General features: G+C 35.1%; 1 protein-coding gene across 1 annotated transcript; it reads left to right on the top strand.

Annotated features, from left to right (window-relative positions):
• Nucleotides 1-10933: 10933 nt before the first annotated feature.
• LOC132068262 (chalcone synthase 2) lies at nt 10934-13113 on the top strand. The gene is made up of 2 exons (XM_059461795.1): nt 10934-11234; nt 11945-13113. The coding sequence occupies exons 1-2, from the start codon at nt 11057-11059 to the stop codon at nt 12934-12936; spliced, it is 1170 nt and encodes a 389-aa protein (XP_059317778.1). The 5' UTR covers nt 10934-11056; the 3' UTR covers nt 12937-13113.
• The last annotated feature ends 4790 nt before the right edge of the window (nt 13114-17903 follow it).

Below are 17903 nucleotides of genomic sequence, written 5' to 3'. Positions count from 1 at the left end.
ATCCAGAAACAGTTAAAACAAAATGAAATGAGTTTCTGTAAAAATGTAGTATACACAACTCAAAGTTACGATAAGGACAATTATACAAGAAAAAATATAGAAGGTATAGACCACAATACAATAGTGGTTATAATAAAAAGAAATATTATCTTAGAAAATCATCAGCTAGAAAGCCTTATTTGGATAGAAATAGACAAGTTAGAAAATATAGAACAGAGAGAAATCATAAAAATAAATTAGAATATTTTATTCTTGGAAGTATAGAACATCTAGCAAATACGTGTCCAAAAAGAATAAACAATACAACAAGAAATTCGCAGTTAATAGAAGACTTTCAAGAAACCCTAATAAATGTAGATGAATACATGTCTGATAATGAAAGTATATATTCTATAGTAAGCGTAGACACAGAAGAAAAGTAAGTGTAGACACAGAAGAAAAAACTAAAACAGACTCATCAGAATCAGAAGAAGAAGAACTAATAAATGAAATAGGATTAGAAAAATTGGATGTAGAAGCAATCCAAGCAAGCACATTAGTAAATATCTCTGAAGATTGTAATCATGAATTTGAAAGAAACAAAGGATTAGATAGTAACTAATGTTTTCTATGTAAATGGTACCCTAGTAAAGATAAAAGAGTTAAATGTAAGAAATGTTATTTAGAAGGATGTATTATGTGTATAGAAAAGGAATTTGATACAAAGGTAAATAAAGAAGAAAAATATAAAGAAATAAATGATCCTACAATTACTTTAAGAGTAATGACATTAGAAACAAGAATAAATGAATTCGAAAAAAGAATATAGAAGTTAGAAAAAGGAAAACAAAAAGAAGAATATGAAGAAAATAAGGCTGAAGATATAGTACCATCTAATACAAGACCAACTTTAATTAGAGCTCTCAAGCCAATACCAGATGACTATCAAGAAGAATTAATGAGTGTAGAAGATTATGAGGCACTAGTATGTAATGAAAATAAAAATTACATAAAAAAAATTAAGTACAATAAAAATACTTGCAAGGATTAAAATAGACGATTATGAAATAGAGACACTAGCATTAGAAGATTCAGGATGCACAAAGTGTATAATAAATAAAAGGATAGTTCCACCAAATCTAATAAAAACTCTAGAGAAACCAGTTGCAGCAATGCAAATGGATGGAACACATAATATATATAGACATTATGTTGATAAATCACAAATTAGTTTTGTTAATACATGATCAGAATTTTATAAGCCTAGTTATAAGATGGATAAAATGTCACGACCCATTTTGGTTAGGCCGTGCAAGCACTTACCTTCCCACCTCGGTAAACGAACCCTCATCCCAACAACTAACTAATACATAACTTGAAGAAAATTAAGTAGCAAAAATCAATAAATACATAAGTCTCACGATATATATAGATAGATAGTAATGAAAAGTACGGAAGACAATAAATACCCCCAGGGTCTAGTGTGAATAATACAAGAGCATCTAAGGAGAATAATACAATCTGGAATTACTAATACATAATATCTACATCTCTGGAATAAAAGTAAGACGTATAATACGAAAGTCTTCAAGGTCAGCGGACACCATGGTCACCCTGGGAACTCGAGTGGAAGTTGAAGAGTTGATCAACCACGGGTCAGAGAAGTAAATCCGACCTGGTACTCTGCATTCATAAAAGAATGCAGGAAGTGCAAGTCAGTACAAACAACAGTACTGGCAGGCATCATCGGCCGACTACGCATAGTTAAGACAATTCAGATAATAAAGTAGATAAGCAAATAAACCAACCAAGCATGAGACAATATAATCACAACTGAGTATCCGTCATCACCTATGTAAGCATCTAAATCGTATATGTCAAGTCTGAGTATAACCGATCTAATCCAATCATCACAATCCAATCACCAAACATCTCAATCAAGTCATAATGCAATGCAGTGCAATGATGGAATGAATGAAATGTAATGCCAAGCAAATGAAGTGTACACATGTACTCCGGACGAAAATATCGACGTCTCGGTAGCACAACCCAGCGTGACTCGGAAAGTCTAAGTGCCACCTGTCCCCGATCTTTGCCCAACAGACAGACGGGACCCTGGCTAATTGGTCACAGGGGAAGTCTCACCTAAGACGACCACGGGGGACCCGCAGAGTCCATGCACTAACAACGATTCTGAAATAACATCGGAATCGGTCATGCAACAATGATGTCGTAACGTACCGTGGGACATCGGCCATCTCACACACCAAGAAAAAATCATCACATATCGTTTCACACAATCAACGATTAGGAATTGAACCTCGGACATCGTCCTTCTCACAATCACTCAAGTAAAAGAGTTCATCAAAATATCAGTTTAATATAATCAACGATTCCGGAATGGATCTTCGGACATCGACCTTTTTACAATCACTCAAGTAAAAGAGTTTATCAAATATCAGTTTCGATCAAATCAACGATACCGGATCATCACCGGGTATCGGCCATGCATGAATATGAGAGAATGCGTGCAATGCATATGTAAATCGATCAAGTTCAATATCATAAGTACCACAACGGGGTATGCCAACAAGTATCACATCACAATACCAACAGTGAATATGCCAATATATATCAATAATTCAAGTACCAACAGTGGGTACGCCAACAATATATCCAAATACAAATACCACCCACGGGTATGTCAATTCTATCCAAATCAAGACGACAAGACAAAAGTCGATATTTACCAACTCCACATGGCATCGAACACCGATTGAACAATCGAACACACGTAGCCAGGGTGGCTAGTCTGGCTAACACACATCAAGGGCCCAACTTAAGGCAATATCCATCCCAACTTCATGCCCGAAGGTTCACGTGCTTTTGTCTTCGACATTATAATATAAATATGTGATTCACTTTAAGAAGTCTCACTAAAGGTAAACCATAACCTACCTGGACTGCCGAACTGCAACACCAACAACTCACTCTTTTGCCTTGCCCTTCCGCTGAAGCTAAGAACCAAAATAGTCTAAGCATAATCGAATTCTATATTAGAAATCATGAAGAATGATACTAATATTGCTATGATTTCAATTAGGTCAATTCTAACCCTAGAATTTGGGAAAACGGGCCCACAAGGGCAAAATGGGAAATCGCGGGCAAAATACCAAATTAAGTACTAGGCAATCATAATCCAACCATTAATTGCTGATTTAGCTGAATAATTAGCCTAGATTCTGATTTCTTGCAAAACCCCCAAATTGGCTATAAACCCTAAATCTCCAAATCCGAAATTCAACGTTAAAAGTGGAAGATCTATGATTAATGAACCTAGATTAGTCAATATCTAACAAAACCTCGCCAATTTATTCATTAGTAATCCCGAGAACAATGTTCTTCCAAACCTGTTCCAACTTCTTACCACCAATGTGGTTCGTTAAGGGAGAAGAATCTAACAATGATTATGGTTTAAAGGAAGAATGAAGAAATGAGTAGGAATTACCTCCAAGATTTTCCTCCAAATATCTTTTGAAAGAAAGCGTTTCTTGAGCTTAATTATCGAAATGGGGTAAAATGAGGGTCTAGGGCTTTTTAACACTTCATTAATATTATTAACTACCGAAATCGCCCCTTTAGGCGTACACGACCGCCCCGGCGGCCACCGCTCGCTTCATCCGTAATGACTAAAGTCATTGGTAGCATTTTCCGGGACGGGGCTACCGCTTCCAGCCCCGGCGGTGCCGTGTCAGCAGTCTTGATGCTGCCAAAACGAGGCACTCGTACACCGTAAAACTTAACCAAAGTTTCATCTTTTGATCCGATTTTCCGACTAAATCTCGAGGCCATCTGCTCACATACCAAACACCTAATCTCACATAAAAATGCGCTACGAACGCGCCTGTGGCCTCGGAATTCCCAACGGAGGTCTCGTTGACCGAGTCAACCCCAGTGCCTTAATTGCAAATTTCCATCCCAAGTCCCAAAATGCACCCAAGTGCATTGAGAACCGAACCAAACACACACACAAGTTCTAAAGGACCATCCAGGCCTCTCGGAATCGATGGAATTCCGAAAAAGGTTCGTTTGCCTAAAAGTCAACCATTTTACACTTTAAACCTATATTTTCACAAAAGTTGCCCCAATCCGGCCTAGACACCTCGGGAAGCGTGTCAACGGGTCGCCTCGGGTCAAAAGTGAGCTAATCAATGCTCGGGAATGGGCAAAACCACCGAGGAGACTATAACGACCATAATTAGTGTGTGTGTGTACACTAATTAGTGTGTACACACATATAACTAGTGTACATTTTTTGCACAACTAGCGGGTGAATCATTTTTGGGAGTGGCCATATGTAACTTTTCCTTTTATCTGGGCCTGCTTCTAGAACATTCTCCTCCCTTCTCCTTCCTTCTTCTTTTGTTTTAGGCCCTCTTGTTATTGTCTGACTGAGCTCCAAGCCATTTCAAATCTTCCAATTATCCATTTCGAGTTACTTTTATTTGGGCTATGATTTTGCTGAAATAAAAGCCCATGAAGGAGACCAAAGGTCTGTCTCCCAGTTCTAGGAACTGGGCTAAAAGTACAGTGTTGAGCAGAACAAACCCTCTTGGAAACATACCTTCATGACAAAATAAATTATAGTTTTCATGAAGAAGCGGTTTTTATAAGGGGGATCTTAGTAGTTGAATCCCAACATGTGGGGCAGGAGTCTAGATGTGCCTGCAGTTGTTGTTCATGCACATCTTAAGAAGCTTCCATGTTTCAAGATTGAAGTTTTCACCAGAAATTTCCGTTAAAAAAAAAAAAAAAAAAGAGGAACGTTGTAACGAGATTGCATAGGTCCAACATAATCCTCAGTTGGTTGACTACCTGAACTTTCACCTTGTTGGTAAGGTTCGATTCCCCACTTTGCAATCCCCTCCTCCATTTCCCCTACCCCTATATAATAAAGCGGTTTTTATAATATTTGAACCATAGAAAATGCAAGTATTACAAGGAAAAACTTAAACTAAATATTCTGTTATATGTGAAGATCACTTAATAACAATAATAACGTCTCAGTCCTACACAAAGTGTAAATCCTCTTAGAAAAGCTTTCTATTTTCAAAAATTTAATAACTAAGCCCTAGTTGCCTTATTTTCTTCATCTGTGAGTAAATGTATATAGACTTGCCTCTTCACTTGCCAGTAGTTCACAAGATCGTTTTAAATAGTGGTAGATATCATCCAATCAACATAACAACCAATCCGATTCACACTAGGGTAAGTTCATTTCAATTCCTTTTTCTGCATTCTTTATCGTTTTTCAGCTTTTACAAGCCTTTTATACAGATTTCCGTAGCCTAATTTAATTATTGTTAAATGATGTAGTTAACTAAGTCTAATTTGCAGACAGCTTTAATTTTTGACTCTTGAAATTAGAGTTTGCTCGAGTAAGCCAAGAAACCTACAAGAAGCAGCAAAGTCTCATTCTTTGCATAATCGTCAAATAACAAACGGGACATAAAGATCTACGGGTGGACATCGATTGCTTACTTCGACCAAACTTATTAAAGAGGAGGACATTAGTGCCATCTTCTTAAGGCTATTTTTGAAACTTATAAGTATTTGCTATCAATTTACATGTCTGGAAGGAGGTGAATAAATGTGCAGATTTTCTAGCAAATGAAGGTCACGAGCATGAAGAAAGGTTGATAGTCTAGGAAGTTGAGGAAATGAAAATTCTTTTCCTTGGTGATTGTGATTTAAGCCATGCATATAGCTTACGAAAGAATTTAAGTAGTACCCCCTCCGGATAAAAAAGAGTGTCCACTTAGTCATTTGCACACCCCTTAAGAAAATATTAATTTATAGAAAAAATAGGTAATTTGACTAAACTGCCCTTAATTAATTAAATATGTATTGAGATTTAATCACATAACACTTAATAGGTGCAAATTAAAGTAAATTTTTTCTTGATTTGATAAGTGGACACTCTTTTTGACCTTAGAAAAAAAAAGCTAAGTGGACACTCTTTTTGATCCGGAGGGAATAGTTTATTTAGTCTTTCCAATATACCAAAAAAATTCAAATAACTAATAGCTTTTCAAAATCTTTCGTTGGCATATAATTTAACTACCTTTCTATATAGCTTACGAAAAAAGAATTTAACTTGTTTATTTATTCTTTCTGAATTTAACTTGTTTTATATTCTTTCCAATATTGCCAAAAAAGTCAATTAATTAGCCAGTAACTTGTCAAAAATCTTTTGGTGGCATATAATTTGACTACTTCACAATTCGGTCCCATAAAATTTTTTGGTCACAACATCATCAAATCCAAACACAATCATAACGTGGAAAAAACCAAGGAAAGTGACCATATCAAGTGTTTGGTTAATGGACCATTGTCCTTTGGTTGATTAATTGATTTCACGTCAACAGGAGAACTGCGAGATGAATGCTATTGACAAAATTGAAGTTCCCTGGTGGCCAAAATTTGATCTTATATTATACCTAACTCCTTCAGTTTCTAGTTACTATCTCCATTCCAATTTAATTGATTGTGTTTGACTGCATATGGAGTTTAAGAAAGAATTTACTTTTAAAATTTTGTGAGTATTAATTAGTACTGACCAAGCTAGGTATACGGAAACAAAAATATGTGAATAAATTAGTGCAAAATAAAAACTCTTAACCAATTCCTTAGAGGACCTACCGTCAGAAAAATAGGTAAACATATATAATTGAAGAAAAAATGACCTTGAGGCGAGGATAAATCGATTTTCCTTAAAGAGATATTGCCCGTATACAGATTGGGAAAAATACAAGCAATTCCCTTCAGAATATAAAAAACTGTATTTATACCTGTAGATTTTTCTATATATTAAGTCAAGAGTGTTCTTATATTTATAGAATTTGAGAGATGATTTTTCAGAATAGTCATACCCTTTCATGAACAGATGTGTCTATTCAACTTAAGACTTCTATTACATACTATCTAACATCTACTACAATGGAAGTAGTAATATTTGAATAATCCTGTGGGAAATTTTAAATATAAATTTTTGTAGTCCCTGGCTTCATTTGTTAAGGGATCTTTGTCGCTGCGAACGTCAAGAATTTATGCATTTAATTACAAGAATATCGTTTTAAGTGTAACAGAATGTTCCTTCTTAATTCAAACAAATCAAATGAGAGGAGTTGGAATTTTTACGCGTTATAGTTACTTCTAATACATAATTAGTGGTAATAACTACCTTTTATTTTAATTACTAATAATAACTATATACTTTTCTGATTTAACTATTATAGCTACACAGTAATTTTTAATTACCATTTCACAAATACACCTAAAAATTAGCACCCCAAATCCCATATTCCCTTTTAATGATAACAATATTAATCACTTAATATATATTACCATTCTCTCCTTTTTGTAAATTCTTACCTTTTTAAAAACGGAAAAAATGTATTGCTTGAATAGTTGTCTTCTTCCTCTCTTCACCCTAAAAAATTTCACTTCCATTCTCACCAATCAACAAGTTTTCTAGGGTTTAGAAGACGAAAAATATATGTGTTTGTGTATATTCTATGATATAACTATTAATTGTTGTAGTTCTTGCGTATTTTTGTAAGTTTTTTATATGTTTGTGTATTTTGTTCAAATTAATTCCATCTGATCTAGTTTCAAATACACGATGACGCAAATACATGGTAAGTTTTCTATATATTATGTATTTTGTTCAAATTAATCCCATCAAAATACATGGGTGATGCAAATTGTTACTCACACAAACAAATGAGATTTAATAAAAAATACGTGGGTTTGATTGGAAACTTCAAATATATTATTTATGCTATCAAATACATGGGTAAATAAAAAACAAAATCAATATTGAAAACTTCAAATACATTACCACTAAATACATGGGTGATGCAAATTGTTACTCACACAAATACATGATATTTAATATAAAATACATGAAGTTTGATTGAAAACTTCAAATACATTAGTTATGCTATCACATACATGGGTAAATAAAAAACGAAATCAATATTGAAAATTTCAAATACATTGGCTGTTGAATGGTTTCAAATTTTGAATTTTTGATTTTTTACGTTTGAATATTGAAGATTGGATGAGGAATAGAAAACGGTTATGGAAAAGAAATCTAAAATCTAATTTTGTGGAAGAGTATGGTAAAAAATGCCAATTAATAACTAATTAAATGATCCCACCATTATGGCCTAAAATTAAGAGATATGTTTTTTTCCGTGTTTTTTGAATTTATAATGTCAAATACATCCGAAAAAATACCTTAATTTGGGAAAATATAGCTACAAATCGTAATATTTAAAAGGATAGCTATAAATGATAGGAAACTATCATAAGATAGTCATTCGAGTAATTTTACCAAAAAATAAAGGTTACTTTTCAAACACCTCTATTGATTCACTTCTGAAAATTAGTCTCAAGCTAACGATACACTTACTTTAATAGAGCATATTGTATTTTGTCATGGTGGGGACCTATATTTAAGGCTATAAGAAGCAATATTAATCAATTTTCAGATTTTGTTTAAAAGAATTTTATGTCAAAACCTTGACGTGTTACTAGTACCTTTATATTCACCAAATACTAGTATCTGATAGGGTACTTCCAATGTAATTCAAACGTATATTATCCATACGAAAAAACAATCTCTCAACATACCACACGATAAATCATGCCCAAAGGCGTAAACCTTTGTTCACAAATGAAGAAGGTTACCTACAGTATACATCCATAACCTCCCTGCACAATCTCAGGATTTGAATTCGAAGTTTTACTCCCATTTATTTGAATTGATTTATTGGCTATGATAGTATATATATATGATTTACTAGATTCAGATGAACACATAACTTATACTTTACATTCACTTCTGGATATATGTACCATGAATTTGATGGATATAATTAATATTTTATTAATTAATAATCTTCAGTGTAAAATTATAACTAAACGAATATTTACTAAAACCGATTAATTGAAGTTCCAACTGAACCCATTTTGTGGAATCTTTTCCCTTCCTAAAGGTATCAATAAATGGTTATTCTCCATTTTGTCCTTTCCTAAGATCATAAAAACAAAAGGAGAAGTATTTGAGAGATTCTTTTTATTTTTGTTGAGACGGTGCTACATATGTAAAGTGAAAAGAGATGACGTTCCAACTTTGTAGTCCACATATTATACCAGATCTTCCAACACCACACAATGCACCTACTTAACAATCAAACAATTCAATTCCTTATATGGTAAACAAGTAAACAACAAGAACAAAATCTTTACAATGCCTCTTCAATATAGTCCCTTTGTGTGGAACACTTAATAAACCTAACATCTTTTCTTTTGTGTACCAAATATCATCACTCTTTGTAAACATTTAATTTCATTCATGCAATTAATAACTTTTCTGCCTAAACTAAAACTTTATTCGGTGTTCACACCCTCAACCTCACATTAATGCCTAGACAGAAACCTCGACTCGTAGCCCCTAGGTATGTTCGGTAAAATATTTTTCAAGAAAATAAGTGAGTTTTTCATTTATTTTGTGATGTTTAGTATGTAAATAGAAAATATTGTCCCATAACAACAAAAGAAATTGTATCAGTTACGAACTTCATCGTTAATTTGTCGCTAACAATCGTTTTTGATAATATTTTATCGCTAAATATGATTAGAGACAAATTTTGCCGTTTAGCTATAGAATTAGCATGAGCAATATTTATATACTCTAATTTAAGCAAACACTATATAAGGGTAAAGGTAGGATATTGGAAGGGTGCGCGAAGGAGTCAATCAGCATGGAAAGCCACTGTTGCAACTTTTTTCCCGACTTCCACCAGAAAAGTCATTTTTCTGACTTTTAAGAATATTGTTTTTCCTACCAAGCACACTCAAAGTTACTTTTTTTTAATTGTGTTTTTTTCTTATTTCGAGCTAATAGGAATAAGTAGAAGACTCAAGTAAACTACAGTATAAACACTCGGAGAGAATAATTTTTTTAGCGACTCCGATGGACGTCCTAATTAGATATTGCAATAGTAATTAGAATTTCTCTATATGCTATATTGGAACATGTTTGTATCAGTGTCCAATTATGGAATAGTTTAAAGATACTTTCTAATTTACCAGATCAGAACACTATTATACGTGCCGTACTCTTGTCGTGACGTTTATTTTCATTATCATGTCTAAAAATGATAAAAACCCAATCCGTTGGGTTGATCATAGTGACTAAAAGAGTAAAAGCCATGACGTTTCATTTTGAGAAGTAGGTAGCATAAGTGGCGGATGGAGCTTTTAGACCCAAACCCAATATTTTTATGGCGGATAGATTAATATATTTTCTATTTCAGTATTAAATATGTCATTACGTTTGTGTGGCGATAAGACTTTTGAAACATGTTGGTCTTAATTAAACATGTCATAATATTCGTGTGGCTGTAACGCTTTTCATTAAGATAAAATGAAGAGCTTAAAGTTGCTTATTTTCAAATATAAAAATGTAGCGAACTAATAAAAAATTGTATCTAACAAATTGGAAGATTATAAGGAGTACTTGAAATTCCATCAAAATTTCAACTAATATTAATTGTGAGCCCATAATTCTAAAAGTTCAACGACCTCAGTGTCTTTTTTTTTTTTCATTAGTGAACTTAGTACTAAAAATCTTAAGTTAAACCCATCAAAATTCAGATTCTCAATCCGACCAAAAACCTCGCAGTTGTGTAGAAGGTTAATTGCTTGGAAAATGAGAGTTGGGAAAAAGAAGCACAAAAAAAAAAAAAAAAAAAAAAAAAAAAAGAGAAAAATATCATGTGCTAACCGGCCTCAAAAAGTTGCTCAAGCACGTGAATACTAGCTACCAGTTTGTTATGAGAATTTCTTCTATAAATACTTCCAAACCCCATGCAAACACTTCAAACACAAGCCTTTTATCTTCTTCACCAGCTATAATAGCTAGTAATACATTGGTACACTAGTTGGTATTTTCATATACATACACCAAATTTCTTAGTAAAAATACTATATTTTTCCGGCGAAAATGGTCACCGTCGAGGAGGTACGAAAGGCACAACGTGCACAAGGTCCGGCCACCATCATGGCCATTGGCACAGCCACTCCTTCGAATTGTGTTGATCAAAGCACCTATCCTGATTATTATTTTCGAGTCACGAATAGTGAGCATATGACCGAGCTTAAGGAGAAATTTAAGCGCATGTGTAAGTTACATAATTATTTTATTAGAACTATCATGTATCATAACTGCAGTTTTGATGATAACATGTGTTTGTAGATTATAATTAAAGAAAGATACCTACGTATACCAAAACTATGCATGTTCTTGATTCTTTTTTTTCTGCCGCTGGTAAATGATATACTAGTAATTAAGTAGTGTTCCTAAATAGTGTACCATGTGATATGCTTTTTTTTTTATGCTGACTGAATCCTATATTACATTCCTTAATAATATTGATGATATTCCTTAATATTGGACTTAGACAATTCTAAAATTATACCGCAATTGGTTTGACCAAAAAATAAAAGAAAAAATTGGTCTGACCTTTTGTTTGTTATCTGATCTCTTTTTAAAAATGTTTTCTTCTCTTAAAAATTAATAAATAGTGTAAGTATGTTTCAAAACCTTTTGGGCAATAAGCTGATTAAAAGGTTAACATTGGAATGGTCACATTTTCCTTTATAATTAGCTTCTCCGAGTTGAACTTTGGATTCTTTGAATGAAACAAGATCTGAAGGAAGCTGAGCTTTTGTTTTAGTTCTTTGTTGATCTTTATAAATAGTAGGATTTATATTATCATAATTAATTTTTTGACTTTTGATTAGGCGCAATTTGTTCATTCAATGATTTTAAGTTTAAGCACCATACATACTCGCTGTTTATTGATGACTTTAGGTTTTCCATATAATGCAGGTGACAAATCTATGATTAAGAAGAGGTACATGCACTTAACTGAAGAAATCCTAAAAGAAAACCCCAATATTTGTGAATACATGGCTCCTTCTATTGATGCTAGGCAAGACATAGTGGTGGTTGAAGTGCCAAAACTTGGCAAAGAAGCAGCCCAAAAGGCCATCAAAGAATGGGGCCAGCCCAAGTCCAAGATTACCCATTTGGTATTTTGCACCACTAGTGGGGTGGACATGCCCGGGGCCGACTACCAGCTCACTAAGCTTCTTGGGCTTCGACCCTCGGTTAAGCGGTTCATGATGTACCAACAAGGTTGTTTTGCTGGTGGTACTGTTATCAGATTAGCCAAGGACTTAGCCGAAAACAACAAGGGTGCTCGAGTCCTTGTTGTTTGCTCAGAGATCACTGCAGTTACTTTTCGTGGCCCAAGTGACACTCACTTGGATAGTATGGTTGGACAAGCCTTATTTGGGGATGGGGCAGGCGCACTTATTGTAGGTTCTGATCCATTACCAGAGGTTGAAAGGCCTTTGTTTGAGCTTGTCTCAGCAGCCCAAACTCTGCTCCCTGACAGCGAAGGTGCTATCGATGGGCACCTTCGTGAAGTTGGGCTAACATTTCACTTACTCAAAGATGTTCCTGGATTGATCTCAAAGAACATTGAGAAGAGCTTGATGGAAGCATTCCAACCATTGGGCATTTCTGATTGGAACTCTCTCTTTTGGATTGCTCACCCAGGTGGGCCGGCAATTCTGGACCAAGTTGAACTAAAGTTGGCCTTAAAGCCTGAAAAACTTCGAGCTACAAGGCAAGTCTTGAGTGACTATGGAAATATGTCTAGTGCTTGTGTTTTGTTCATTTTGGATGAAATGAGGAAGGCCTCAGCCAAAGAAGGGCTTGGTAGCACTGGTGAAGGCCTTGATTGGGGTGTACTCTTTGGATTTGGGCCTGGGCTAACAGTTGAGACTGTTGTGCTCCATAGCGTCTCTACTTAGTATGCTGGGTATTGATTTATATTGTGGGGGTGATCGAAGTATTAAATTGATTTTCTATGTAATCTTAAATTTCTTTTATATATTGTACTATGTATTTGCTTTGTTTTCAATTGAACTTTGCAAGTAATGTTATTTGTAATGCATATTATGTATAAAAAGAAGTCCATTTCTCCCTCTCCTCTTTTCTTGCTTTAAATCTGTTTTGTTTTAGTTAAAATTTTAAGTAGCATTTGGAAGTTTCATTGGACATCGGTTGCTTACTTTTTGTTTCCAAAAGAAGAAGAAATTGAGATTTTTTTTAAGTATAAGTAAACTATCATATTCCGAATGAGTTTTTAGTATAAGTTAGTAAACTATCATATTTCGAATGAGACAACACACATTTGTTTGGGACAAGTTTTCATGATATAATTTTCCTAAGATACGATGAAACCTAACCCTACAGGAGAACTCGATAGCATACAAATCCCCATTTTTAATTATAAAAGATCATGTAAAAACTATGCATTCATGGTGTAATTGTGATCTAATATTCCATTATAGAGGAGCTTTGATCATGGAAGAAGAAACATATATATTGGGAATTTTCAACTGACACATCTCATTGAGAGATCAGTCCTATATATACAATGAACTAACCGATTAACTTAGGCAAAATTCTAAGCTAATACAACAATTTAACTTAACTAACTTCTAACAGCTCATGTTGAGTTGTGCACGTACAGCTGTCACAACTTCCAGCTGTGCAATAACTGAATTAACAGAAATAATAGACTAACAGAATTCCTTAAATGCTAACTACAATCTAACCACTAAGTTTTAACTCTACACTTTAATACTCCCCCTCAAGCTGGAGGATGAAGAATGTCGAATACTCCAATCTTGTCAAGCAAATGATCATGTTGAATCCTGGTAAGGCTTTTAGTTAGCAAAGCAGCCTGCTGCTCCTTGGTGTTCACATAGACTGCTTTCACTGACCCTTCCTTGATCTTGTCTCTGATGAAATGGCAATCAATTTCTATGTGCTTGGTCCTTTCATGAAATATGGGATTAGCTGCAATTTGAATTGCAGACTTACTATCATTGAAGATGGTAATAGGCTTGTAAATATACACATTTAGTTCTTTGAATAGTCTTTGCAACCATGTGATTTCTGCTACTGTTGTTGCCAAACTTCTATACTCAGCCTCTGTTGATCTTCTAGAAACTATTTGTTGCTTCTTCGATTTCCAAAAGATTAAGGATTCTCCAAACTTAACTGCAAAACCAGTGACAGACCTCCTTGTGTTTGGACAAGAAGCCCAGTCAGCATCACACCAACATGTAAGTTGCTGAGTGTATCTAGAATTCAACAATATACCTTGTCCTGAAGTATTTTTCATGTATCTTATAGTCCTAATAGCAGCTACCTAATGTGACCTTTTAGGCATTTGCGTGAACTGACTCAGTGTTTGAACTGCAAAGCTGAAGTCAGGTCTTGAGATGGTCATATACAACAATTTGCCATTCAACTTCTGATATATACCAAAGATCATCCAGCAGTTCATCTCCTTTAATGTCATTAGCCTTGTCATACTCTAGAGTAGTGAGCTTTTGATTGCACTCTAGTGGTGTGATTGCAGGTTTTGAACCACTCAATCCCATTTCTGATATTAGCTAGTTCTAGCACATATTTTCTTTGGTTCAATAGTACACCTCCTTCAGATCTCAGAACCTCAATGCCAAGGAAGTACTTTAACTCTCCCAAATCTTTCACCTTGAACTTGTGATGAAGTGTTTGTTTTGCTTTCTCAACCAACACCATGCTACTGCTAGTGATCAGAAGATCATCTACATACACCAGCACTATCACAAAGTCTTCACCTGCCTTTATGGTGAACAATGAGTAGTCATGGTTACTTTGAGAAAAACCAAAGATCCACCAGTGCATCTGTGAGTTTGATATGCCATTGTCTTGAGGCTTGTTTTAGACCATATAATGACTTTAACAGTTTGCATACGTTGTGCTCCCCCTGTCTTCTAATACCTTTTAGCATTTCCATGTACACTTCTTTCTCAGGATTACCTTGAAGGAAGGCATTGCACACATCCATCTGGAACATGTTCCATCCTCTAGAAGCATCTAATGCTATAACAGATCTCACTGCCACCATCTTGGCAACTGGTGAGAATGTATCATGATAGTCCAAGCCTTCTCTTTGACTATAGACCTTGGCTATTAGTCTTGCCTTGAATCTTTCAATTTCATCATTTGCTTTATATTTGATCTTATATATCCACTTGGATCCAACTGTATTCTTCCCTCTGGGTAGGTTAACTACTTCCTATGTCTTGTTCTCCTCCAGGGCCTGTACTTCTTGTTTTATAGCATCAATCCATCTTTGATCCTTAGTTGCATCTCTGAAGTGTTGTGGTTCTGTTGAACTTGAGAATTTGGCTAAATAGATTTGGTACTTAGGAGAATCCTCGTCATATGACAAATAGTTTGCTATAGGATACAAACTGGTGCTTCCTTTCTTTTGAGTGACATAGTCCTTCATCCAAATGGGCTCTTTGGGATTTTCTTGTGTATGATGGTACATTGGTGGAGCTGCCTGGTGCTTCATCTAGTACATGTGTGGTTACATGTCACACCCTAATAAAGTTAGGGTGTGATGGGCACCCGACCCCATATTCGGAGCCACGACATACTCTTATTACTCACATATACTCTTTGGATGCTTAGATCAAATAAAGGCAAAATACATAGTAAAATTCTCAAAATTTCTTTTTGTCGTTTCTCAATTTAAACACGAACAAAGCGTAAGGAATGTAACATAATGCGTAATAAAAATATATTTTAGCTAATGGACCCACTCTCAAAGTGACACTCTGACTCACGACTCTTGTCGCAAAGTCTCTACTTCGAACAAACTGCACAAAGACATATAATCGACTCGGCAAAGCACTCCGGGTACAAATGGAGTCTACCAACTTGCCGGAACGTCTTCTGCAATAGCTCTTACTTGTACGAGTGTACAAGCGTGGCATGAAACGCAACCCCGAAGAAGAGGGGTCGATTAAGCAATGTTGAGTATGTAAGGCATGAAAAATAATACAAACGGGAATATAAGTATGAACAACAATACCATGGGATCATAGAACATGTGATGAGATAAGAGGATAACCTGTACATGTGAATGCCTTTTTGGCTGGATACCATGCATGCTTGTCTTTCCTTTTTAGGAAAAGAAAACTTTTCTTTCATAGACATAGAAAATAGAACTTATGTCATATCATGTCTTAACATATAGTATCGTATCATAACATATCATATCGTGTTATATCATATCAAGTCATAGTATATCATGTAGTATCATAGCACCGAACAGCGTCGCTCTCCCACGTTGCTCCGAATTACTCCGCGCTCGCCCATAAATCCCGCGTCCATCCCGCGTCCGGGATGATAAACCAGTGACCGGTGGCAATGAAACATGTTTCCTTCCCATATCCCCATGTATCCCTTCCCCCACCCCACGTGCGTATACATATCTCATATACATATATCATATAAGCATGCGGAGAGAGCCCAAAGAAAGTCATGTATCCATCGGAGTGACATAAGGTCGGAAACCTCCGATTACATTATGGAATAACCAGGGTCGTCTGTCTCGCATGGAGGAACGACTATCGTAAGGCGAGACCATCAACGGAAAGTAACATTAAAAGAAAACACGGAATGAAATCATGGACATCATAAACGTTAATTTGTATGCCTTGAAATCTTTAGAAAATAGTATCATAACTAAGAAATAGAATCAAAGATCAAGAACTAGTTTAACGCTTTCATACTCGCATTGGATTCTTGACTTAAGGCTCTTAGTCATGGAATCATTCTTATCATACTTATCATAGACATATCCTCTTCCTTACATCATCGCTATCATTATCATCATAGAAATATTCTCATTTAGAATAGTTACAATACTTACCGTTTGATAAACGGAGCAATAAAGAAAATCCGAGAACAGTGGGCCCACCTCAAGTCAAATGAGGTGGCGTACATAATTTACATATGTTACATTCCAAGACGTCACTTATGAGAGTTTTAAGGTAGTCGGGTATTTGTGCGAGTTCTAGATGTTTAGGTAACTTTCCAACATTTTATGCAAAATATTAATTCAATTCTATTGAATGAAAAAGGGTTAATTTCAATCTCGGATTTCTAGGAAAGGAATTGTCCCCGAGGCCCGTGTCCAAACCTACTACGTCTAAGACATGCCAAGAAAGGAAGGTGAAACCTTACATACCTTTTCCGCCTCTTCGCTACTCCAAATTCATTCCAAGTTCGCCAAAATCTACAATTTGGTCACATTTACCAAACGTCAATTAGAGCATTTAGAAGTTGAATCTTAAGGTAACACTTGCCTACCGAAATTTCGACAGCATCTCCCCCGTAAATACTCCATCCCACCAAGTTCAACTTGGGCAATTTCAATCAACAACAATCCGGAATTCAACCCACCAAACCATCCACAATAATGCCAATAATCATACTAACAATTTCAATAACCAACCCAAAGTACATTCTAACAATTTAATCAACATACTACTTCAACAATTCCATATATCAACAACATTATTCTTCACAAATTCAAGAAACTATATTAAGATCACATTAACTCTCAAATCAGCCCACACAATTACGATTTCCCTTTGAGTCATCAAACCTTCATTTTACGCCATAGAATTCATAGCGACGACAACCCAAAACACTAGATAACATTAGTTCATTCATTACACACCAAATAACCCTTGGTTACGGCCTAACATCAACATACATAATCTAATGAATTTCATTCATTTTCTACACATTACAACAACACACAAACATGTTGAATACAATTAATCCCTTACTCCAACACAACACACACTACACGGCCACACACATGCACCCACACGGCCACACTCCAACTTCTCTATTTTCA

This window comes from Lycium ferocissimum, chromosome 8 (assembly GCF_029784015.1).
Source record: "Lycium ferocissimum isolate CSIRO_LF1 chromosome 8, AGI_CSIRO_Lferr_CH_V1, whole genome shotgun sequence".
NCBI classification, from domain to species: domain Eukaryota; kingdom Viridiplantae; phylum Streptophyta; class Magnoliopsida; order Solanales; family Solanaceae; genus Lycium; species Lycium ferocissimum.
Note: the sequence above shows the minus strand (reverse complement) of the source record. Positions and strands in the feature narration are given on the sequence as shown.